The 24,764-nt window shown below is 43.7% G+C and overlaps 1 protein-coding gene across 1 annotated transcript; it reads left to right on the top strand.

The window, feature by feature from the left end:
• Positions 1-277: 277 nt before the first annotated feature.
• SPACA1 (sperm acrosome associated 1) lies at positions 278-23,054 on the top strand. The gene is made up of 7 exons (XM_079970571.1): positions 278-664; positions 2,403-2,459; positions 10,585-10,686; positions 10,971-11,077; positions 13,196-13,331; positions 20,459-20,579; positions 22,545-23,054. Exons 1-7 carry the CDS (start codon positions 511-513, stop codon positions 22,777-22,779), a joined length of 912 nt encoding a protein of 303 aa, XP_079826697.1. The 5' UTR covers positions 278-510; the 3' UTR covers positions 22,780-23,054.
• The last annotated feature ends 1,710 nt before the right edge of the window (positions 23,055-24,764 follow it).

The following is a 24,764-nucleotide window of genomic DNA, read 5'->3' as shown; positions in this document are numbered from 1 at the left end:
AAAAGCACAAGGTTCTTACAGGCATTATTAGTGTGTTATCTGAAAATCGTGAGGCCAGTTCAGGAGTCTGTTTCAGAAAAGGTGGGGGGATCAACCCGTGGTGGTTGCGAGGGTGCGAAGTTTGAGTTTCTGAGATCCGTAAAGACGCAAAGCACATTTTCTGAAGACTTCCATAGATGGAGAGGAACCTACAAGGAGAGCAGCTCTTTGTGCGGATGGGCGCAGGGGGCAGCCCCCCAATACTTTCATATAGGGAGAAGGCGCTGCCACCGTGTGTGCATGTGTGTGTGTGTGGAGGGGAACTTTCTAGTTTCGGGGTGGGAGAAGGAAGAGAAGCAGGATCGGGGCGAGCGGCCTCCTCCTTCCTCGCCCCCCGCGTCTTCCCAGCGCCGCGTGCCGCTCGAACGCTGAGCAAGGCCTCATTGTGACGCCTGAATGGTTGCCCCTTTGCGAGCGCCTCCGCGCGGCGGGCTCGGCTGAGGGCAAAGGCCGCGGCGGGCGCTGCAGAAAATGGGGTTCTGCAAGGCCGAGGGCACGGGGAAACTCGTCCTCCGGGTGGGCCTGTTCCTGACGCTGCTGGCCAGCGAGCCCGCGGGCGCCTTTAACGACACCATCTCGGTCGACGTGGCCTTGTCGGAGCCGCTGCTGCATCTGGAGGAATCGGGTGAGCGGCGAGCGGCTCACCCATGTCCGGAGCCTGTCGAGCCCGCGGAGGGCGGCCTGCAGAGAGGCGCCCTTTCCCACCAGCGAGAGCCTCCCTCGGCTCTGTTCGAAGCCCAGTCGGCGGCTGCGAAGGGCCGCCTTCGCACCTCCGCCGTCTTCATTGTGCAAATGGGCCTCTGGCTAACCTGCGCGAGGCAATTTTCCAGGCGAAAACGCGCCCCTAAGGCAACAGCCCCGCGGCGAGGCTGCTGCTGCTTTTAGCTGCCTCCTCCTCCTCCTCTCTTTTCCCCGGGCCAAGTTCCAGCCTCCGAGGCTCCCCGGCGCTTCCTTTTCGCTCGCTGCGCCGCCCGGCTGCTGCTCTTTGCAGCTCCCGGCAAGTTCCTTCCCATTTCCCCCCTTGACAAGCTAGAACGATGTTAGGTCCAAGAGAAGGTGTTTCGCGTGTGGAGCCAGCTGTTTGCCAGGCTGAGTGAGAGTCGCGGGTTTTTTGTTTTTTGAAAAGTCAATGCTTAATCATCCCTCACTGGGATGCGAGAGCCACGTGCCGTCTTTTATGTCACGAATTGGATGCGCTGTCAGTGCGATAGCGTTGTGCAAGGACTTGCTTTGAAGCCCAAAAGTGGACCATCCCTGCAAGACTGTGACAGTGTACATATTGCTCCTGGCCCATTCTGAGAACGCGATGCTGGACTAGATGGGCCATTGGCCTGATCCCGGAGGCTCTTATTACGTTTTTAACTCTCGGATGGTGATTGTTCATGTGTAAAAAAATTTACATAACTTTTTCCCCCACTAGATGTTAGGCTGCAGTTCTATACACACTTACCCGGAAGTCTGTGCCATTAAACATAATAAGATTTACTTCTGAGTAAACATGCGTAGGCTTGTACAGTGGAACCTCGGTTTTAGAACATCTCCGTTGACAAACAGTTCGGTTTTCGAATGCTGTAAACCTGGGAATAAATGCTTTGGTTTTCAAACACGCCTCAGAAGTTGAACATGCAATGTGGCTTCCTCTGTGTGCAAGATCCTGAAGCCTAGTTGCCAGCTATTGAGTTTCGGGTTTTGAACATTTCAGAACTTGAACAGACTTCTGGAATTGATTATGTTCGAAAACCGAGGTGCTACTGTATTAGTATAACCTAGCTTTGATTTAGCAAGCTGAAAGGTAAGGCATCCTGCAGTATAATAATGATCTCTACTACATATTTACAATGTGATTCACCAGTCACTGAAATAAATATAATGTTGTGCTTTTCAATTTCCCTACTGGACTATTTTAAAAGAATAAATTATCATGTAGGGATGCACACCCTATTTCTCAAAATCAGTTAATATTTAAATAATGAGATGTGTCCAGCTTGATTTGTTTTAGTATAATTTATTGCTCCAGAAATCCTGGTTTCTTTCCCATTGCTCCACTGAATGAGAAAATGTTATGCTTCAGGTGAAAAGCACTGGGGAAGAATTTCATGACTACAGGTGGGTGAGAGTCACCTTATGAACCCTGTCAATGGAAGTCTTGCAGAAGGGCTTCGGCTTGCACAATGGGGCTTCCCCCCTCCTGCCCCGTCATTCTTACTGCACCTGCCAAAATTTACTTTGAGGGGGTTAGGAGAACCTCTAGAACATCACGGGGGAAGGGATCTTTCCACCTCTCAAGCTGACATGCTTGTGCAGACGGAACATTTGCAATAGCATAATGTTGAATTTCACCCTATATTTTGCTTCTTTTTCAGAAGCAAATCTGACACAACCCAAGGAAGTAGAATTTGGAGAATGCACGGTTACATGTGGTAAGCAAAAAAGCAGATGGATAAAACATAGTATAATTGGGTGGGTTTTGGTTTTTTAAAAAACTTTTTAGGAACAATATACTAACATTAGCTGTTGAACCATTGTAATTTGCATGCCCTCGTTCACCTTCCATTGATTTCAGTTGTTGATAACTATAATTAATAAAAACAATCCAGTTGATTGTCATTATAAAGTTAGGTCAGAACTGTTGTTTTATTAATTTCACAGCCTGCAGGCTCTTTTTTAAAAAACCCAGCTCCTTTTGTTTATTGGCTCATGGAGCTGCCTTCACCAGAGTAACAATTTTCTTTATTTGTGAACATCTGCAAAACGTTCAGAAGCTGAAAGACCTCCTGATGCATTTCACAGATGTCTTCCCACATACAAGATTTCCAGTCCTATAAAGCAAATGGCTTCTCTGCAATAGTGTATGCTGTATTCATCATACAGCTTATTAGTTGTGCTAAAGGTAACTGAGGTCTCAAAAATGAGTGGAAAGAGTGATCTCCAATAGGGTAACCATTTTCTAGTCGCATATGCCTGTGTTCATGCAGAGCAAATAAAAATAGGATAGTTGTTGCATCTCTTACAATGGCTCCATTTCTCAGGTAGTTCGCAAGAGAAACAAATGTTCATAAACCTGATGTTCATAAAGCCTTTGTTGTCAGAAAGGAAATGTTTACTGCCCCCATCAGTGCAGCATATTTTTGTTATTTTGTGCCAGTAAACATTTTTTATATTATTCTTATGTTCTTTGTTCCAGTTAATACTTTTTTTAGCACAGTTTGCATCCCTTCCCTATTCAAAATTTCAAAAATTTGCAGAATGCCATTCCATACTTTAATTTACCCACTCCATATATTCACAGGGTTCTTTTAATTATAAATGTAACATTTAAAAAAGAAATATGAACAGTTGGTGTTATAATGAAAGAGTTGCATTCACTGATTGTGTCACACTCATTTAGAGTGTTTTTTTATTTTATTTTAAGGTAGCCACATCTATAATTTGGTCTATAGAAGAGAGGCTACATTGCTGTCCATTCCCCCAAATCTCAGCAAATTCATGTTTCTTTAATACTTCCCTCCCCTGAAATGTGTAGAAGCCTCTGTTTCATTGCTTTTCGCAGGATATATTTATGGTAATTGTGCAAATTCACAATATCCTTTTGATAATTGTTAGAATTCAGTGTTACCCATGTGCTCCTAGCTTTTTCCACTTCCTTTTTAAAAAATATAAATGTTTTATACTATGCTGTTGTTTATATTTTATACAGTATCTTAAAGCACTTTGTACTTGTTGTCTTGCTTTTCTTCATAACAATCTTGTCAGATAGATTTGTGCAATTCCCATTTTTACCTGATCAGGAAAGCAACATGATCAACTTGAAATACAACTCGTGTCTCCCTGCTGAAATCCCAAAATCTGGGCTCATCCATACTGATGTCTAATTTGGGTAATAAGCTTCCTGTACAACATTAATTATTGTCCATTTGACATTCTCTTTTGACATTGTCCATGTGACATTCTCTACCAAATCCCACACCATTTGGTGCTTCAAAAAGAAGGAGTAGTGAAAAAATCCAGATTTATGGTAGGAAAAGTGGAGGAGAATGTCCTAAAGACAACAGAGAATTAATGGAAGTACATTATCTACATTAAAGAACAGTATGAATGAGCCCTCCATTCAGCTCAACTTAACTTTTACTTTTTCTTATTCATTATTTCATCTTTTTTACTATGTAGCTGCAAGTTGAACCATTTTTTAATTATCTTCCAGCCATCAATTGTTCTAAATCCTTCTGGCTATGCTTTCTTTCTTCTCAATTTAGCACCTTAACTTAATTGAATTAACATAGTTCTTCATTAACTTCTTCGTTATTATTGATAAAGCTGTCAGATTAGATGTGGTCTAATGCCACTTAACTACATGCCTCATTAAAGCCCCAACCCCGCCCCCCCCAAAGGTTGACTTGTTAATACCATTTCACATCCAACCTTCATTGCAAATTACATTGCTAGTTTGAGGGAATTTGAATGGATATCTCAATGGCCATGTTCATTAAAGTCAATAAACCCAAATACCATGTTTCACAGGGGGGAATGCACTGGGACAACCGATCTCAGTGATCACGGGTAGGAGGAGGAGTTACGCTAAGACCAGACCATGTCATTACAGAGGAGGCAGGTTTAGTCGTTGTCTGAGGACTATCCCTGCCTCCGGGTCTGGTCCTGACCGGATGGATACTAGAATCAGCAAGGGATACCCACATGACCTGAAAGTGTTGCTGTGCAATGCCAGGTCAATGATTCATAAGACCACTGCCATCCATGACTTGATCATGGATGGAGGACTTGACCTGGCATGTGTAACAGAGACTTGGTTGGATGAAGCAGATGGGCCTGTCCTTGCCGCTGCTTGTCCACCAGGTTTCTCTTACGCACAGCAACCCAGGTCAAGTCTGCCATCCATGACTTGATCATGGATGGAGGACTTGACCTGGCATGTGTAACAGAGACTTGGTTGGATGAAGCAGATGGGCCTGTCCTTGCCGCTGCTTGTCCACCAGGTTTCTCTTACGCACAGCAACCCAGGTCATGTGGGCGGGGAGGGGGGGTTGCAGTGATTTTTAGAAAGTCATTAGTTTGCACCAGGCGTCCTATTGGGAAGACCCAGTTTTCTGAGTGCATGTTCTGGAAGTTGGGCAATAGGGGCAGTACAGGATTCCTTTTGGTGTACCGACCTCCCCGCTGCACCAAGGATTCCTTGCCCGAGCTGCTTCAGGTCGTGGCGGATGTTCTCCTGGAGACACCTAGCTTGGTTGTCCTAGGGGATTTTAACATCCATGCCGACACGACCTTACAAGGGGCCGCTCGGGACTTCGTGGAAAGCATGGCCTCCATGGGGCTGTCCCTGAATAAGTCTGGCCCAACCCATAGCCGCGGACATGCCTTGGACCTGGTGTTTACCTCTATGGATGTTGGTGATCTGACACTAACTAAAAGCGAAACGAAAGAAGTGCCATGGTCAGATCACTTCCTGGTGCAACTGGACTTCTCTGCGACCCATCCCCTCTGGAGGGAGGTGGGACCGATTCGGATGGTCCGCCCCCGCCACTTAATGGATCCAAATGGTTTCCAGAGAGTGGTAGGGGATGCTTTATCCCATGTTGATGGCCTTTCAGCCGATTCCCTGGTGGCCCGCTGGAATGTGGAGTTAACCAGGGCTATTGACTGTTTGGCTCCGAAGCGCCCTCTCCGATTGCATGGAGCCCGGAGAGCCCCGTGGTTTTCCACGGATCTGAGGGCAATGAAACAATCGTTGAGACGGCTAGAGCGCCGGTGGCGGATAACTCATTCCGAATCTGACCGGACACAGGTTAGAGCTCAACGTCGAGCCTACCAAGTGGCGATAGCGACGGCGAAGAAGACTTTCTTCACCGCCTCTATTGCATCTGCAGAAAACAGCAGCAGGAGACTCTTTCAGGTGGTTCACAATTTAGCGGAACCACCTGTAACATTGGGGCCCAGTACGGGCCATATGTTCTCCTGCAATGATTTTGCAAATTTTTTTGCAGATAAAATCGCTCAGATTCGGGAAGAAGTAGACTCCACCGTGGGAGCAGGGCCGGGGCGGGAGAGTGCTAGAGTCCTGTCTGGTCAAGTTGTGTGGGATCAATTCCAATCTGTTACCTCCGAGGATGTGGACAAGCTGCTTGGACGAGTGAAGCCAACCACCTGTCTCCTGGATCCTTGCCCATCCTGGCTTATAAAAGCTAGCTGGGAAGGACTGGGCAATGGGCTTCGTGGGGTGGTGAATGCTTCCCTCCATGAGGGAGCCTTCCCAGACCCGCTGAAAGAGGCAGTTATTAAACCGCTTCTTAAAAAACCATCTTTAGATGCGGCCACGATGGCCAATTATCGCCCAGTCTCAAACCTTCTATTCTTGGGCAAGGTGATTGAGCGAGTGGTTGCTGAACAACTCCAGGCACGCCTGGAAGAAGCGGACCATTTGGATCCCTTCCAGTCGGGATTCAGGCCTCATCATGGGACTGAAACTGCCTTGGTCGCACTGGTTGATGATCTCCGGCGGGCTAGGGACAAAGGTGAGAGCTGTTTCCTAGTTCTGCTGGATCTCTCAGCGGCGTTTGATACCATCGACCATAACATCCTTCTGGACCGTCTTGAGGGGCTGGGAGCTGGGGGCACTGTTATACAGTGGTTCCGCTCCTTCCTCCTGGGCCGTGTTCAGAAAGTGGTGGTGGGGGATGAGTGTTCAGACCCCTGGTGGGGTGCCTTTGTGAGGTGCCTCAGGGTTCTGTCCTCTCCCCCATGCTTTTCAACATTTACATGCAGCCACTGGGAGAGATCATCAGGAGGTTTGGGCTGGGTGTTCATCAGTATGCAGATGATACCCAGCTCTACCTCTCTTTTAAATCAGAACTAGTGAAGGCGGTGAAGGTCCTGTGTGAGTGTCTGGAAGCGGTTGGAGGATGGATGGCGGCTAACAGATTGAGGTTGAATCCTGACAAGACAGAAGTACTGTTTTTGGGGGACAGGAGGCGGGCAGGTGTGGAGGATTCCCTGGTCCTGAATGGGGTAACTGTGCCCCTGAAGGACCAGGTGCGCAGCCTGAGAGTCATTTTGGACTCACAGCTGTCCATGGAGGCACAGGTCAAATCTGTATCCAGGGCAGCTGTTTACCAGCTCCATCTGGTACGTAGGCTGAGACCCTATCTGCCTGCAGACTGTCTCGCCAGAGTGGTACATGCTCTGGTTATCTCCCGCTTGGACTACTGCAATGCGCTCTACGTGGGGCTACCTTTGAAGGTGACCCGGAAACTACAACTAATCCAGAATGCGGCAGCTAGACTGGTGACTGGGAGCGGCCGCCGAGACCATATAACACCGGTCTTGAAAGACCTACATTGGCTCCCAGTACGTTTCCGAGCACAATTCAAAGTGTTGGTGCTGACCTTTAAAGCCCTAAATGGCCTCGGTCCAGTATACCTGAAGGAGCGTCTCCTCCCCCATCGTTCTGCCCGGACACTGAGGTCCAGCTCCGAGGGCCTTCTGGCGGTTCCCTCACTGCGAGAGGTCAAGTTACAGGGAACCAGGCAGAGGGCCTTCTCGGTAGTGGCGCCCACCCTGTGGAATGCCCTCCCATCAGATGTCAAAGCAATAAACAACTACCTGACATTCAGAAGACATCTGAAGGCAGCCCTGTTCAGGGAAGTTTTTAATATGTGACATTTTAGTGTATTTTTCATCCTTGTTGGAAGCCGCCCAGAGTGGCTGGGGAAACCCAGCCAGATGGGCGGGGTACAAATAATAAATTATTATTATTATTATTATTATTATTATTATTATTATTATTATTATACCTTGTTTTTGATGGAGTGCTAAGCCAAGGATCATGTCTTATATCTCTCCAGCACAAGTGAGGAGGAGCAAAGCTTGTGCATGGTAAGCCACAGTTAATGGCTTGTCATGATGTTCAGATGCGTCCAATGAGAAAATTAGCAGGATGGAGGTAAAAATATCCAACTTGCCAGGCAATAAAAGGAGAAAAAGTAACCAAATAGTGAAACACCAAAGGAACTTGACATCTTCTGAAACAACCTTTTTAGGACTTGAAATTTAAATTTAGCCTACACAAAGGTTGTTGCCCCTGGCCCATATTTGCTTCATGCATCCATGGTTTCACTGCATGAACACAGAATCTGGCATCTCATATAAGATCTAGCCACCTAGAAAATTGATCTAAGTTTATTCCCTGCTCTCTACCCCGAAGACAAAACCAGGAAAGAGGCTTAGCCAGGGCTATTTTCTCACTTTGAATGCACTTCTGTTATGGATTTGCATCTTGGTCGTGCAAGTATATCTGAAAATATTTTGTAAATATATGACAACTCCAAATTTATTATTCAGGTAGCTGCAGTTAAGGCAACTTTCCTATTGCATTGGCGTAGCATGGGGGGCACAAGGGCGGTTGCCTCAAGTGCAAAATTCTTCAGGGTGCAAAATTTCAACACCCAGTGCTGCCTTAATACAGCTGCACCCGTCGCTGGGCTCCATTGAAAACGGCTTCTCCATGCAAACCAGGAAATGACCTCTCCAGACAACAGTACAACTCTTCTTTTCTTATCTCTGTGAATACGATCTCCTGGGTGATGTAAATACTGTTAGGTAGTTGAATGTGCATGCGTACTTCATCCGCTTCCCTCCCACTCACCCCGCCTTGCTGCCTGCCCTGGCAATCCACACTACACCACTGCCCTGTGGTGTCAGTTACAGAGGCTTTTCATAATTTGAGCTAAGAGGCAGAAAGTCCTCCCTAGTCAAAGTCTAGTGCTCCTAGTCCCACCATGCTTTACTCCAAAACTGATGAAGCCATCTTTCTGCAATCACAATTCAATCCCTAGGATTGTACTGTTACCCAGAAGTTTGTATCTTCCTGTTTTCAAGGGAATTTGGATAGTGGAAGTAGAAGGAATCATTAACAGCTGGGAGATTGGAGTTGGGGTTAAGAGCGATTGGTGGCCCAATAAAAGGAGACTGTCACCTCACACATGCACACACACAGTCTGTCCATTTGTCCATCCCTGTTTCAGGACTAAAAGAGAAGGTGTGTCCATTGTTTTCCTTTGTTATAGGTATCTCCAGTATCACCCATTATACACCCATTATGTGAGTTTCTTAAAAATCTCTCTCCAAAACAAGAAAAATGTCTTTAATAAAAATGTCAGTTCATTGCTATATACACCTCTGTTTTCTTAACCTTTGAAATGAGAAATTCTCAGCAGCTTAGCATGATTCTCGTTTTGCAACATTTCCAGTAAGTGTTGTTCGTTCCGTCTGCCACTTGAGGTAATGTTACATGTCATATAAGAAATATTACAAAATATATCAGGTTTTCTAAGCATTTAGGGATGCAAAATACCACAAGGTTGTTGTTTTTTTCATATGCATAGGTTGTATTCTGCTTAGGTCACAAAAAGTTTTTTTCCCATCTCCTCCATTCCTTATTCAATAAACAAAATATTTCTATAACGGCTGGCAATCTATTCTGTATTTACTGGGACTAAACATACTATTCTTTCCTCCCTCGCATGCCATGCCATTTGAATGAGCTGGGTACACAGTGTTTGGCAGAAGGAAAAAAGAGAAAAGCAAAGAAACACAGCACTTGTGTTGAATATGTTTGTGTTTTTGAAAATAACATGAAGTTCCCAAGTGAAATGTTGATGTCTGAGATCTGCAATTCTTATCTAATCTTAATTACATATACCGGTAGGTAGTTCTTTTCCCTGTAGGCTGCAACCCTCCACACACTCACTAGGAAGTAAGTGCCTTTTAATTCAGTGGGATTTCTTCCTGAATAAACCTGATAGGTGGAAGTTATGCAGTGCAATCTCTTTTATTATCATTAAAAAACTTGGATAATTTAAAACTGCTTAAAATGGAAGATATCATTAACATGTGGCTACAGTAACAATCAGAATTGAGCTCGCCTCAGAAAGCTTTGATTATGTTGATGAATCCACCAATTAAAGCTAGCACCAAGGTGAGATCAATGTGACATCAGATTTCCTTAATTTGCAAGAGTACTTACCCTCCTTCCTGAGAAGCCCAAATCCTGCAAGGTATTCAGCACTGTAATTTTCCATTGGTATCCATAAGAGTTAAGGATGCTCAGCACCTGATCGGAATGAGCTCATCAGAGCAAAAATGCTCCAAGCACCAGATGGTTGAGGCTTTGAAAGGCCAGGTTCATAGAGGCTGCAAGCTAGCGTTGATATTTAAATTTTAATTAACTTGTTTGTTTTTAGCAGTGCATTAAAATGAAAGCGCATATAAAATTCAACTGAAAGGAGAAAGTTTTTACCTTGTGGAATGGATGGGTTACCATCATCTAAGTACACAATAGTCTCAGGCACAAAAGGGTGGTATCTTCTAAATTTTGGTTATAAAGAAGACAACTCCTTTTCTGAAGGCCTTTGACAGAGACCAGAGTGTTTTGATTTTAGCAGGTGAACTTAAAGGAGTATCCACCACAGAGAAAGAGAAAGAAACCAAAACACAAACACACATGTAATGCTACCTTTTTCATCTTGATCAAAGGTATTGGCATTCGAGAAGTTATATTAACCAATGGATGCCCTGGAGGTGAAACTAAGTGTATTGTTCGTGTTGAAGAGTGCAGAGGACCAGCAGATTGTGGGTGTGAGTAATGATGTAATGATACAGTTATTCCCAGTTAGCTTCTGTGAATATTTATGCATCATTTCCAAAATGCCATACATTTATTCTGAGGTGGTTTAAAAGTGTCTTGTCCTGTATCGCTTCTTAGCTAATAGCAGGTTTAAACATAAAAGCCAGTAACATGCAATTTATAATGATTAAATGATAATTCCACAGTCTGTTAGTGGAGTTGTTCGTAGTATTTTGAGGTGTACAATAATGTTTAAGTATTGGTACAAAGTGACTTTTAAAACTATGTTCTGCAGGGGGTAAACCAATTTCTGAAAGTCTTGCTAGTGTGAAGATACCGTGTATTTTTGTACCTCCAGAAAATCGATTTCAATATATTTGGAAAATGTTGATTCCGGACCAGGTAAGTAATCTAGTTCCATCCTGTGCAATGTATACTGAACTGATTTTATTTCTAACGATTCCACATAAACTTAGGCTTCCTAGAGTGTATTTATTTGCGTATAATATTGTAGATTTATAGATGCTAGAATTTAATTAAGGTTTGGGGGTGTCAAAGCTAATTTATTTGGAGGAAATAGCCAGAGCCTAGTGTGTATTTTCAGGCATTGCAAGGGGTGTGATAGCCCCCCCGATAAGCTTGTTCCTGGGACATTCCTATAGGACATTGTAATCCTAGTCCAATCAGCAAATGTTAATGAAGTCAGGCAAACTTTTTTTGTGAGGTGACCATCTTTAGCTATAAGGTGTTCAAAGGAAATAGGTGTTAGAAAGGGAATTTATGGAGTCTTCCTCTGTAGATAAACAGAGCTTAATTTAGGGAAGGGGTTGGCAGTGATGTAACCAGGAAGCAGAGAGGGGCAGCTAAGCTGATATGTGCCCTGCAGAGCAGGAGAGGCTGCAGAGGAAGGATGCTGATTCTACTATGGAATAAGCTGGCATGTTTTAGAGTTCTGCTGCGAGCCCCTTCATTGAAGCTTCAGGTTGTGTATATGTGTAAATAAACCATATATCATAAAGACACTGTAGCCTCCGTTACTGGATCTCACCTTATGCCAGTGACTCTTGCATGACCATGTGCTATTTTTTTTCTTCCACACTTGTATACCAATGTAAACATACATCCAAAAGACACATTGGTATCTTTAATCTGGAGTTGTAGTATGCTACGAAAGAACAGTAGCTCCTAAAAAGGGAATGAGATGACAAGTCAGGGTCTAGAGTACTTGAATACATGATTTAAAGCAAAGATAGTCAAATAAGTGTGTTGTGCATTTAGAGGACAGCAGAAATGATTATGTTAAAGCTGTAGAAAAGGCAAGGATGAGAGAAGATTGGGTGAGGAAAAGAAGTATGTCAGAGGTATGGCAAGTTCTATACGTATAAGCTATTGCCACATAAGGAAATGGGAGGGAATAGAGTCCAAGCAAAATGAGAAAACAGTCCAAAATCTAAATTGCACATTTCCTGAAGTGGAATGAGTAGCTTCTTGGAAAGTTAAGTAAAAGAGAGAAGAGACTGAGTTGGAGATATGAGATTATAGCACATGTATTGCCTCTCTCAAGGTGGGGTGTGTGGGTGTGGGTGCGCGCACTCTCAGCAGTCTGCCATAAATGAGGCCATTGTTGTCTTATTCACAAACCCAGGTATCAGTAGTGGGTGATGTGGTGTGGCAGCAGTGCTCACCTGACCTTCTGGCAGCTGAGTCACTCCTGCTTAGTAAGAGATATTCAGAAGAGCAAACATGAACACACACAAACACAGTGACAGCATAACTGGCTCTTTTGCAATACGTGGCAAGTTACACCATATGCATCCATATACCCTCAAAATTTGTCATCTAATTTAGAGGAGAAAATACATGATACACAAGTGTGTATCAAAAGGTGTGTGACAAACCAAACCTTAATTTTTACTTTGTTGTACTCCTCATCTAGGCAGCACTCTTTCCCTCCACCTTCCTTGGTCCCATTCCCCAAGGAGATGAAACTCTCCCAGTGTACAAACACCTCTCCATATACCCACACTTCTATTGCACTACTTCCTCCATGCTGGAAATGGATAAAATTGTCCTTCCTTAATCAAATTCTGAGCCTTAACTACTCCCAGAACAGGGCATGGAAGGGGAGAGGGCATGGCAAGTTACAAGAAAGCCATTGCTTTCTGACATTTCTTAGAACAATCTGCTTATCACGTCATCATGCAATTCCTTCCTTAATTTAAAACAATATTGATGAAAGAGGCTTTCCATTTAATTGGTCCCACACAGATTTTGTGTTTTTCAGAGAAGAATTAAAAATTGTCCAAAATTTATGGGTCACCCGACATTGCCTATCCACTGAAGAACTGAAGGGGAAAATAAAAAGTTGGGAATTTCAGATAGTTTATGGTTTAGGATATATCATGAGGGATCACTGAAGCACCAAGAAAGAAAGAACACCCCGCCCCCAATTGTCACATAGTACATTCTTCGTTATGAGATAATCCAACTTTGTCTTTTTTGTCACCTTTGAATTGATAGCAATCACTCATTCTTCCTAATGATTCAGCTATTCTGGAGGTACACAGAGATACCCACCCCGTTGCGTTTGAGTGCGATACAATAGAAAACGATGAATTGATTGCATCTGTAAAATATACAGTGTACACAACAGCTGGTAAGTTCATGGAAGTTCATAAATATTTAGTCAGACATTGCTTGCGTTAAATTAATCTTTATGAGAAGATCTTCACTCTCCACTTGTAGTTTGCAAACTACAAATGGAGCAATCCGGTAAACGTGATGTTTCTTGTACTCTGCAGGAAGCGGAGGCCGGAGGGAATAGTGTCTATAGTGCAGACTCCATTAAAATGACTGGGCAATGTGCTCACTGCCAACACTTGATGCACTGCACCCATATCAAGCAGACTGTTTTGGAAATGCAGTGTTTTAATTGAAAAACATATATGCTGATTTATTTTAAAACTTCCTTATCTGTTAATTTGTTACTGTACTGCATTAATCTGCATATCTTTTGTGCTTTCCCCCCTCACTGATTTCAAAAGACAGAAAGATCAGGCAGTTTAACAGAAGCAGCTGTTGACACCTTGTTCAATTCTCCCCAGGCCCTCTGTTGTAATCTTTCAATGCCGCAGAGTAAGGATTTAACTGATGTACTTCTTGCAGCTGTCATCTTGAATTTTACCATTCAGAGTAGATATCAGTTCCAGCGCTTCAAAGAAGCCCATCAGCATGAGAATATCATAATTTTCCCCCATTTCTCCCACAAGAGTTCTCTTCCCTGTGCTATTGCAGTTAAAATACCCATGTCACTGGGTTGAGGCAGCAGTGGTTATAGGGGTTCCTGAAAAGGGGGTTCTCTTAAAATCACCATCTTATCAACATGAAAATGATTGGTATGTGTGTCTGTTTGCAAGAAAGACATGGCTACGCGGAACACAAATCTTACGAGAACACACCCATAACTGAACTTTGTGAAATGGAAAATGGCCTTCAGATCGGTAAACAAAAACTAAAAAGAATCACTACGGGATTAGATATATGTGACTGTATTGTTGCTAAAGGCATAACTTTTCTGTGGAAGCTATGCTATATGATGTCATTGTTGTTTTTATTCTAGTTTTAGGATTGTCTTTTTTTTAATATTGTTTACATTTGTAGGGCCTGTTCCATTTGCTGGTCTTTTGTTTACCCCTTATTTGCTAATTGTAAAAATGTGTTTTTTAAAGTAAATAGCTAAAATTCAGGGCGGCCCAACTTTTCATACCAAGTGGGCTGAAAGAGTACATTGACATGGAACCTGCGGGCTGCACAATACCTTCTCCCATGTGTGTGTGTGTGTGTGCTATGCAAAAATCACAATGTGGGAAAAACCATGAAGCCAGCCAATGCTTCTCTCGATTCCTGCAGCTCCTGTTAATTCTGCTGGCTCAGCTCTCCCCTGCCTCCTAGAGGAGGCAGCAAATCACAAGAGCAGGCGTCAGCAAAAATCACGACGCAGGAAAAACCGTGAAGCCAGCCAATGCCTCTACATAGCTCCATCCTTATTTCAGACTTCATGATATATTGGTATATCACAATGCTTAACTGGTGCTATATTGTGATGTTGCAAACCAGATATCGCCCAGCCCTAATAGGTATTTTGAAGTTATGTATGACGTTTTTTTCTTCAGTCCTTGACAACATTAGTTTAAAGGATCCAGTAGCAAATGGCATAATTTAAGTATTTGACAGAATGGACTAAATTTACTTTTAAAAATGAGAGAAATTACGCAGTGCCCTATTTTGATGCAGTGTTGTCTTGTGTCTTGTGCTTTGTGTTCTTTGTTTCTTTTCCTTGGTTGACTGTCCTTTGAATTTGTGCCAATGCGTAGCTGTACCACAGAATCTGTAAGGAGCAAGCAGTTGCTAAGGCCTGACTCTCAAGTGTATCCACCTGGCTCTGGTTTCTGAATGAAAAAGCAGCCTGTAATTCCTCTTAATTAAGGCTACCTCCATGTCAAAGCATAAACCGAAAGGGCAAACATAGGTGAATAATTACTGGAACTAGAGAGGGATGGGAAATATTTCTCATGGGTGTTTCTCCTTCTAAAGCCTGCAGGTTCCAATATATATTTTCTTCTCCATTTGATTGAAATGAAGATCAAGGCTTTCCCTATACTCTGATAAAAAGAAATCGGAATGGAATATCAACATACATTGGCGGAAATTGGTTACTATAAATTCTCAAATTCATGTTGATGGACATTAGGGATAAAACAAGGAATTATTTCCCCTGTTACTATCAGGTGCTATTAGATAAACTGGTTGCTGTTAAGAAAGACTGTATAATGGGCTGCTTTTATCAATGGTCTGAGCCAGTAGGTCTTTGCTTATCTTCTTGTTACTGAGTAACTCATGAATCCCAGAGACCAGTAAAAAGCATTATGTTTGGTCAGCTTCAAAATGCATTTAATCTGGGCTGCTGTGTCTTCATGGATAGAAGGTCAGCCCTCAACTGGTGAGCTGTGTCTGTTGGCTTCTTCTGATCCTTGCTCACATATTCCTGTCCTGAGCATTTGCACTGATGCGTCAGCTTGTGAAGCTAGTGCACATCCCTGATGGTGTGTGTCATTTTTCATGACACTTCAGTGGTGTTGCCATTGGTACAGCCCCATCCTAAACATTTGTGTGTCTGTCAAAGCAACATACATATGCATGCATATACACCCCTGCAGCAATGATTGCTGAGAGCCGTCATCTCTTGAAATGAAGAGTTGGGAGGTGGAGAAGAAAACTGGATTATCAGAACAATCTGCTAACAGAGCTGCTTTGGGCTCTGTTCTGTTGCTAATGGTTCTTCATACCATTAGGATCCCTATAATGACATTAGCTCGGAAACTGAATCTAGGCTCAATTGTACACTCTGCAAATAGAATCTCCTTTCGGAGGAAAGAAGGCAGGAATTAATTCAAGTGATGACATCTTGCATTAAAAATTGAGGACTTCTTAAAAAAAAAAAAAGGAACTATAGGAGGGATCATACCACTTTTTTCTCAGGTAGTGTGTAAATGATATAATGTGCCTGGTGGGAAATTTTCCTATAAGAGATTATAACTGTGTTCTTGCTCAAAATGTGTGTTGCAGCAATTTTTAGTGTAGTTTTGGAGACAACAGGGAGATGAGTGGATAGGTGTGTCAAAAGAGCAGGAAGAATCTACATGAACAATTGCTCCAGTTTCTAAGAGGGGTGTGTGTGTGTTAGCATAAAGCTGGCATAAACCAAGAGCTATCCATAGGAAGTATTTTGCACAGGATGATTTGTTTCTCATTAATGCTCTATTAATTCCTCATCATTGGTGAGGTTCTCTGTTTGGTTTTCAGCAGAGACCTAGGCTCATAGGTCCTGGTTCTTCTCAGCAGAAATTGGAAACCCCGCCCTCCATGTCTTTTCAACTTCTTCTGGCTATTGCAAAGAAAATCACCGTAATTGTTAATGGTATTCTGCATCAGGCAACCTTTCTACGGTTGCTCTGTTCCATACTCCAGCCTATTTTGGGCCTTAGCTTACTTCTGACAAAACCAGTGACATAAGGCAGTTTATTCATGTTTTCTGATAATAGTTCTGTGTGGGAGGGAGTGTGTTGTAAGTGAAGGGGGTTATTCTCCTCCTCTTGCCATGGGAAGAGACAGCCAGACAAGATCCAGAGCGTGCTCCTTGTGCCATCACCCGTGGGTGTGTGTGAGTGAGTGAGTGAGTGAGTGAGTGAGTGTGTGTTGGCAACAACAGGGGAGGAGGTGGAGGCAGCAGCTGGCCAGTTTTCAGAAAGGACAGCGTCACCCACATGAACGTGATATCCAGTTGGCTGTGCAGAGGCAATTTTTGTAGAGTAGCTTTCATTCAGGTCATTCCTGCGCAGGCAGGGGCTATGGCATTGCAGCACATTGCCCTGTGAAGTGCAAGCAACTTACTCAGAATGATGCTCAAGAAAGAGCATGTTCTCAGTAAACTGCTCCAAGAAGATAGCAAGAGAAGGGCCAAAGCACATGTTAAATTAGCTACCTACCTGCATCTTTAAGTCTAGAGGGCATGGGGTGGCCCTCTTGGCCACCTCCTATTATTCCAGTTCACCTTTAGCCCCTTACACTTCCAGTTTGTGTGTGTGTCTCCTACACTTCCGTGGCAACCTTATTCTTATGCAAGTCAGCACCTAGTTAAGGACAAAGGCTAATATAACCCCTCCTCCCCATGCTAGCATTCTGGTTTTTAAGAAACTTAAAAGCACAAATATATATATACAGAGAGAGAGAGAGACCTATTGTAACATGTAGTTTGGCCCTAAGATCATCTTGCCTCTGAATAATGTGACACATCAAAATGTGTTTGGCAAGCCATTTTGTTCTATATTTTCTGTTTTGAGCACATTGTTGTGTTGCCGCCTCCCCCTTTCTGTCTCATTTTCCTTGTGGGGCTGCAGCCGCCTCCTTTTCTATTCAGGATGGAGTTAACACACTAAAATTGAGCTTATATAGAAAACATTGGTTTGCTTCCAGTAATGCCGTCTTTCCCATGCTATCTCTCCTCTAAAGATAAAAGAATTCTAATGATTTTGGAACAAAAAGTCTGTCTTGGCATTCTGTTCCTTTTAACAGACCTGACGTCATTTGCACATGGGGGGAGTTTACTTTGAACTGTGAGAATGCAGTATTGTGAACTAGGTAGTGTTGCAAACTAGGTCATCTCGCTTGCTGGATTATTCCACGGTATTTACAGTAGTGTTTAGAAGCAGGAATTCATTATGCTACATTCTGTACTAGCAGACATTTCCTGCCTCCTGCCAGAATCTCAAGCCTTTGGAAGCCTTAAGAAAAGGATTTAGGAGAATCTCTGTGTAATATTGTATGGTTATAAATTCTAGTTCAGAAACAGAAAGGATTGTGTTCTGCTAGCACACTCGATTGTTTGTAGCAGCTCAGAAAATTTATACTACAGGTGAACACTATTTCATTTGATACCTTGGTGCAGGGAGGTATTCTCACAATGAATTTTAAAATTAAGTTTTATTTGTGAGATGCATTTAAAATATTGAGAGGCAGGGTAAAAATCCACCAAACAAACAGCATGTTCAGAAGAAGTTAAATGCAGCAACCTTCTGCCTAACTGCTCACCTGGTTGCCAGACAGCAAGGAATTCCCTGCAAGTGGGTGAGGTTGCCTCCATGCTACCTGCTGAATGAGCATTAAGCCTGATTTGTTTGTGGAGAGATTAGACAAGGCCTGCTATTTAACGAGCATTCTTTCTGATCTGTTGGTGGGGAAGTTACACTACAGTTGCACCAAGCAAGTGTTGTCCCACAATTCCTGGCGCATTTCCCTATCGCTTTCCTTTATTGCAAGGGGTCTGCTGAGGAGGGGGCTTGCAGGAGGCTGGCAGAGGGATAGGTCACCCTGTCTCTTCCTCTGCATTTCCATGCTGGTCCCAATGCAGAGGACAGTGGCGTAGCGTGGGGGGTGCAGGGGGGGCCGGGCGCAACATCTGGGGGGGGGGGCGCTTGCCACCTCCAGAGTCGCCGAAGAGCCTCGGGCGCAGGCTGTAGCAGAGCCCCATGTCTCACGGAACCAACGAGCTGTGCGCGCGTCCGGGCTGGAGGCGTCCGGCAGGCAGCGGCTCTCAGCGCTCGCCGCGGTTCCCGCGCGTCAGGGCCGCGGAGGGCGCGCCAGGCAGCCCCTCCTCACAGTCCCGCTGCCGCCACCGCTGCTGCTGCAGCAGCTGCTGGGCCATGTTGCATTTTCCTCGCCTCTCTGCCCTCCTCCTCCGGGCAAGCGGCGTCGTTTGGGCGGCAGCGCCAGCGGCAACTCGCCTCAGATCACCTGACACGGACCCGCCGCCGCCGCCGTGGCTACCTTACCGTAAATACCCCAGCCCAGGCAGCAGCAAGAAGAAGCTGGCGGCGGCAGGTTAGGGGTTAGGGGCGCAAATTACTTGCCTTGCCCCGGGTTAGGGGGCGCAAATTACTTGCCTTGCCCCGGGTGCTGACAACCCATGCTACGCCGCTGGCAGGGGACAATGTATTCCTTCTCTGCCACCCTGTTCAGTCTTTGTGCTGGCCATGGTGGAAGGGAAGCCCCTTCCTCTGCAGCCTGCATGGAAACACAGTGCCACCCCTCCAGCGCTAGCTCACTTGGCAGAAGGCAATTCCCTGCCCCCCTCCCTGAAAGGAAATGCAGGATACTAGGGTTCTATCAGGCTAGTAACAAAAAAAATAAAATAAAATAAGAGTGCACGGTAATAATATTTGTGGGCTTGTTTGCATGGTTATGGTGCAGCCGTCCTGGAGCTATCACTTAAAAATAAAAACAGAACAGCAATCCATAAAAGCAAAGTAAGCTGTGCATAGGAAACTAGGTTGTCCTGAGAAGGCTAGAGTGCAACTGCTCACGCTTTCTGCATGCATGTAGTTAGGCAAGCATCAACCACAGGAAAGCTTTACCTGTGATTTTTTTTAAAAAAGCCTTATTCTTTGCCACATTTCTTTCCACCCCATGGTGACCAACAGTGATATGTATGACAACACTGTGGTGCTGGTTTTTAATTCACCTTCCACCAAAATAGGGCAGCTCCACTAATAGGTGAAAATAATCATCGCTAGGTATGATGTCTGAAAGCTTCCTTGGCTGATTTATCTGGTTTCAGGAACTAAGTCATCAGCTGGTGGATACCACTTTTTCCAAGGGTTGCTTTACTCAGAGGCATTATTTGGACCTACCCCTTTAAATCTTACTGTTTCAATCTGCGGCTAAATTTTATTACTTCTGATGATCAACATTTTATTTACATAAGCTATCTTAACCTTACACTCATTAGCATGTTATATAAGAGCATTTTAAAGGTCTACTGCAATATACTGTGTCTCTTTTGTAAATAGAAGTGTTGTTCTAAGTTCTTGTGCTTATTTACTTGTTTAGTTCCTCCATATGTCGGTTCTTTAAAATTTCTGCTGCTGTGCTCTTAATCTTTCCTGGTGTGTTGCACTCTTTCAAACTGTGCACAGGGATGGTACATAGTAGTGACATAACAGTTTTGCTTAAGGCTATAGTGCATAATGGTCTGCCTTGTGATGCCTGCCTTTTAAAAGATGCACCTTTTGTACAATTTAGAATTGCTTTCTTACGTCACAGAAAAACTTAGTGGAGATTTCTATAAAACATAACAAAGCATGTTTAAAAAGAACCTTTTTTTATTTTCAACCTTTTCAAAATTCTGTTTACCAACATTTCCATAATAACAGTTTTGCCTTTCTTTAGAATTAGAAACAAGAAGGTTGAAGAAGCCAAATACAGATATAGTTTTGGTGTTTGTCCTCATAACTGGAGTTATTGTTTGTGTTGGCGTGGTCTTTGCAATAATCTTCATCATCCTTAACTGGTAGGTAAACAGTGTTGAACTGAAACAGACTTTGCAGTTGGGTAACAACGAACTGTCACATTATGGCTGCAACAAGCAGCATACCTTTTAAAGCAAATTACATCACCCAAAGAATCCTGGGAGATGTAGTTTGTTAAGGGGTGCTGGGAATTGTAGTTCTGTGCAGGGCAAACCACTGTTCCCAGGATCCTTTGGGATTCTTTGTGCTTTCAGTTTATGGCATTTATGTTGCAGAAGCCAAGTACAGTACTGATCAGGAGATTGTATATGATGATGTAAGAACTCCAGAAGTTATATGCAGTACAGTACAAATATTTTGTGGAAAAGGAGGGTACTAGGGCAGACATACACTCTGGCAATGAGGCGTGAAAGCAGGCTTTCTAACGGTGCCAACTACAAGCAGCTCCATACTTTAGGTGGGAAGACAAGAACAATCCACACATAGTTGCTTGTTGCAAAATGACATTCATAGAAAGAGGTGCCCCACTCAAGAATCTGTCTCCCAGAGCAATTGTTTTCTGTAGCTTCTTTTATAAGGCTGGCCAGGGGCTTCTAGATGCAGGTAAAGGTAATGGGTAAAGGGACCCCTGACCATTAGGTCCAGTTGTGACCGACTTTGGGGTTGCGGCGTTCATCTCGCTTTATTGGCCGAGGGAGCCAGCGTACAGCTTCCAGGTCATGTGGCCAGCATGACTAAGCCGCTTCTGGTGAACCAAAGCAGCGCATGGAAACGCCGTTTACCTTCCCGACAGAGTGGTACCTATTTATCTACTTGCACTTTGACGTGCTTTCGAACTGCTAGGTTGGCAAGAGCAGGGACCGAGCAACGGGAGCTCACCCCGTCGCAGGGATTCGAACTGCCGACCTACTGATCGGCAAGTCCTAGGCTCTGTAGTTTAACCCACAGTGCCAACTACATCCCTTCTAGATGCAGTTATGAATCTGGTTTAGCTGGTAACAAACAGTAAAGAATAGGTGAATCTGCAAAACTAGCAAAGGCATTACAAACAAAACAAAACCCTGAGGAGACCTTTAAAAGGGAAGAGGAACTGTTCCAGATACAGGAAGCATCATGGCAGATTGCAAGCAGAAAAATGGAAGAAATGAATAAAGGAAGCTGCTGGTGGGGAAATTGCCTCATGAGGCATGGAAAGGGTGAGAAGTAGAATAGGAGGAAACGAGAGAAGAGAGCATTAGAAGTGGAGAGGTCAAGAGTTTAAATGCCAGTACTGTACATAGAGTGTCATTCGAAGAATGGTTGAAAAGCATTGCTTTCATTTTAATGTGATAAGGTTTGTGCTATAGTATGCTGTCTGTTTGGCTGAAGACTCAAAATAGCTTTTTTAGAGAGATAAAGGGAAAAGATGATGCTTTGCATGGCTCAGCCTTAGGTGGACCAATTGTCCGATCCAGGGCTTGTCCCCACTTCTTCTTGTCCTACTGCTTGCAACCCCTGCTCATCGAAAACCACTATTTAGTGCTCAGTCAGAGCAAACAGCTATTTAGGTTTTCTCCAGATTGATGTTTGCTCTGATTTAGCACTAAAAAGTGGGGTTTTCCTGGGAAAGGAGCAGGGTGAGGAGGAAACCACTCAGACCCTCAGACAAGTGTGGATGAGCCCTTGGTATAAGGCAGCTTCATCTGTTCCATTGCTCATAGTGCATTCACTCCTTTGTTGAACAAGGTCTGACCAGAAGTCAAGAACAGGGCAGAAGAAAAGCTTGTGTACGCCATTGGAAGTGATGCAACCCTTAACCATAGCTGTCAATTTTTCCCTTTTCTTGCGAGGAATCCTATTCGGAATAAGGGAATTTCCCTTTAAAAAAAGGAAAAGGTTGACAGCTATGCCCTTAACCTTTATTCAAGACTTTAAAAAACGTATTTTCTGTCTCTAGCCTGCTTTTTAAAAATGACACAAAGACCGGTGGCGTTTGTCTTACGATCTGGTTGCGGCTTATCTCGTAGGGCTGCTGTCAAAATGTTCTGGCAAACAAAAGTTTGGCGAAGCAGAGAGGAGCCAAGCTCAAGTTCATTGAGGACGTCATCGGGACAGTTCACCGCAGTAGACCAGATGTCGCAACTAGACAACAATGCAGGAGAACCGGTTTCTACTTACCAGGAGTGGACTGGACCAACAAGAGGCAGCGAAGGAGGAGGGGGAGGAGGAGAAGGAGGAGATGCAGACAAGGGGAATTACTAGAAAAGAGAGATTATTTTATAAAAGAGAGAGATTAAAGTATGCTCGATATATTAAGAGTACCAGGTCTGAGAAGTGCTTTTTGCCGCTTTGATTAAGCTTGGTTGTGAACATTGAGACAGTAGTGGGAAACAGCATCAACCAGACTTAAGGACTGATTTCTGCTGTCAAGATTAGTCTGGTTCATCAGGAGCCTCTGCCTTTCTGTGCTGTTGAAAAGCCAAAGTGAGATGTTTTCGCATACCCAAACTCGCACAATAAAATACATTTGCACTCCAGTTCTTAATATCTATGCTGGTGTATGTGTCTGTGACATAGTTCATGCTTTGTGAGATGGTGATAGTGGAATTAGGCTAGAGCCCCAAACCCTGATCCACACTGGTAGAGGGGGTTAAGATCCAGAAGACGTCTCCAGCTGCTGGTCTTGAAAGTATGGCGCAAGCCATGCTCTGAGATGGGGTCTCTGTGCTGTGCCATCCTGGCTGGGGTGGGGAGCAGGGTTTCAGAGGGCTCCACCATTCCTTACTGCCCCCGTTGCTTCCTGGCCAGACTTAAGATCGCTCTGTTATTGACTGATACTCCAATAAATTTCATGCTGGCACAGGTGCATGCAGACCGTAATCAAGCACAGGTCTTGGCACCTTTTAAGCCCATTAAAATCAATGGGTCTAAATTTCATATAGATTTACAATTTTCAGTTATACATTTTCCACAATAAAATATCCAATAAGATAGTACATTCATTGACTTCTCCTCCTTCCATTGTTCTTTTAATTTTCCCATTATTACTTCATATTCTATTCCAACCATCTAATTTCCCCCCCTTTACATATTACCTCTACTTACTGTAGGTCAAGCATCCCCAAACTCAGCCCTCCAGCTGTTTTGGGACTACAGTTCCCATCATCCCTGACCACTGGTCCTGTTAGCTAGGGATGATGGGAGTTGTAGTCCCAAAACAGCTGGAGGGCCAAGTTTGGGGGTGCCTGCTGTAGGTTATACTGTTGAATTTACCTTAATCCTGCTAACTTTTTCACTTGTTTACAGTTATTTTCCAGATACTCCACAAATATTTTCCGTTCCTCTCTATGAACTCTATCTTCTTGTTCTCTTATTCTGCTTTAGACCTGCTAACTGCATACCCCATCCTTTTAAGATGCCATTCCTCCTTTGGGACCTCTCCCACCCTCTATTTTTGGGCTAACAAAATCCGAGCTACTGTAGTTGAATACATACTTTTTTCTGGCCCCTGGGAACTTCTGTCTGCACTATTCCTAGAAGAAATGCCTCCATTTGGGGGGGGGGATGTTCTTTTAAACAATTTTTTCATCTCATTCTAAATCATTTCCCAATAATCCTTAACTATTCTTCATGTCCACCACATATGATAAAACGTTCCTTCTGCTTCTTTATATTTCCAACACATACCTAATTCAGATTTGTACATATTTGCTAATTCACTCGGCGTTGGGTACCATCTATATATCATTTTCATGTAATTTCCCTTCACAATGGGTCTAAATTTCAGTTGGAATACAGCACTGACGTTTATCAGCCTACACAAAGAACATTTCATATCATGTCACTTATCCTGTCATCAACCTTCCTTACTTTCCTGAAATGTTAAAACCTCAGGGAAGTCTGAGTACCATAACTTTAGTTACTGCAGAAGAGGGAGCAATGTTACACATTTGCAAATTGAGACAAAAAGATTTGTGCTTGAAAATGACTGTGTAGGGGAAATAAACCTTGTATTCCCAATTTCCTTTAATAAATTCCCTTTTCTGGCAGCACATTTTTATAGATCAAGTTGAGTCCCATTTTGAATTCATGGCTGCAGAACTGTTAAATAGTAAAACTATATCACATATTTTCAGTTTTATAGAAAGCAAAACTTCCAGGGGAGGGGGGGAGAGAATAGGCTGTTGAAAGTAGCAACCATTGACATTTAATGGGGACTCAGAGTAGCTCCAGCATTAACAGCTGTG

The sequence above is a fragment of the Podarcis cretensis genome (genome assembly GCF_951804945.1).
Source record: "Podarcis cretensis genome assembly, chromosome: 3".
Classification (NCBI taxonomy): Eukaryota; Metazoa; Chordata; class Lepidosauria; order Squamata; family Lacertidae; genus Podarcis; species Podarcis cretensis.
Note: the sequence above shows the minus strand (reverse complement) of the source record. Positions and strands in the feature narration are given on the sequence as shown.

Coding starts and splice junctions, on each gene's coding strand:
- SPACA1 (XM_079970571.1), top strand. CDS start 511: ATGGGGTTCTGCAAGGCCGAGGGCACGGGGAAACTCGTCCTCCGGGTG. Junction 10,687..10,970: donor AGGACCAGCAGATTGTGGGT/GTGAGTAATGAT, acceptor TATGTTCTGCAG/GGGGTAAACCAATTTCTGAA. Junction 13,332..20,458: donor TACAGTGTACACAACAGCTG/GTAAGTTCATGG, acceptor GCCTTTCTTTAG/AATTAGAAACAAGAAGGTTG.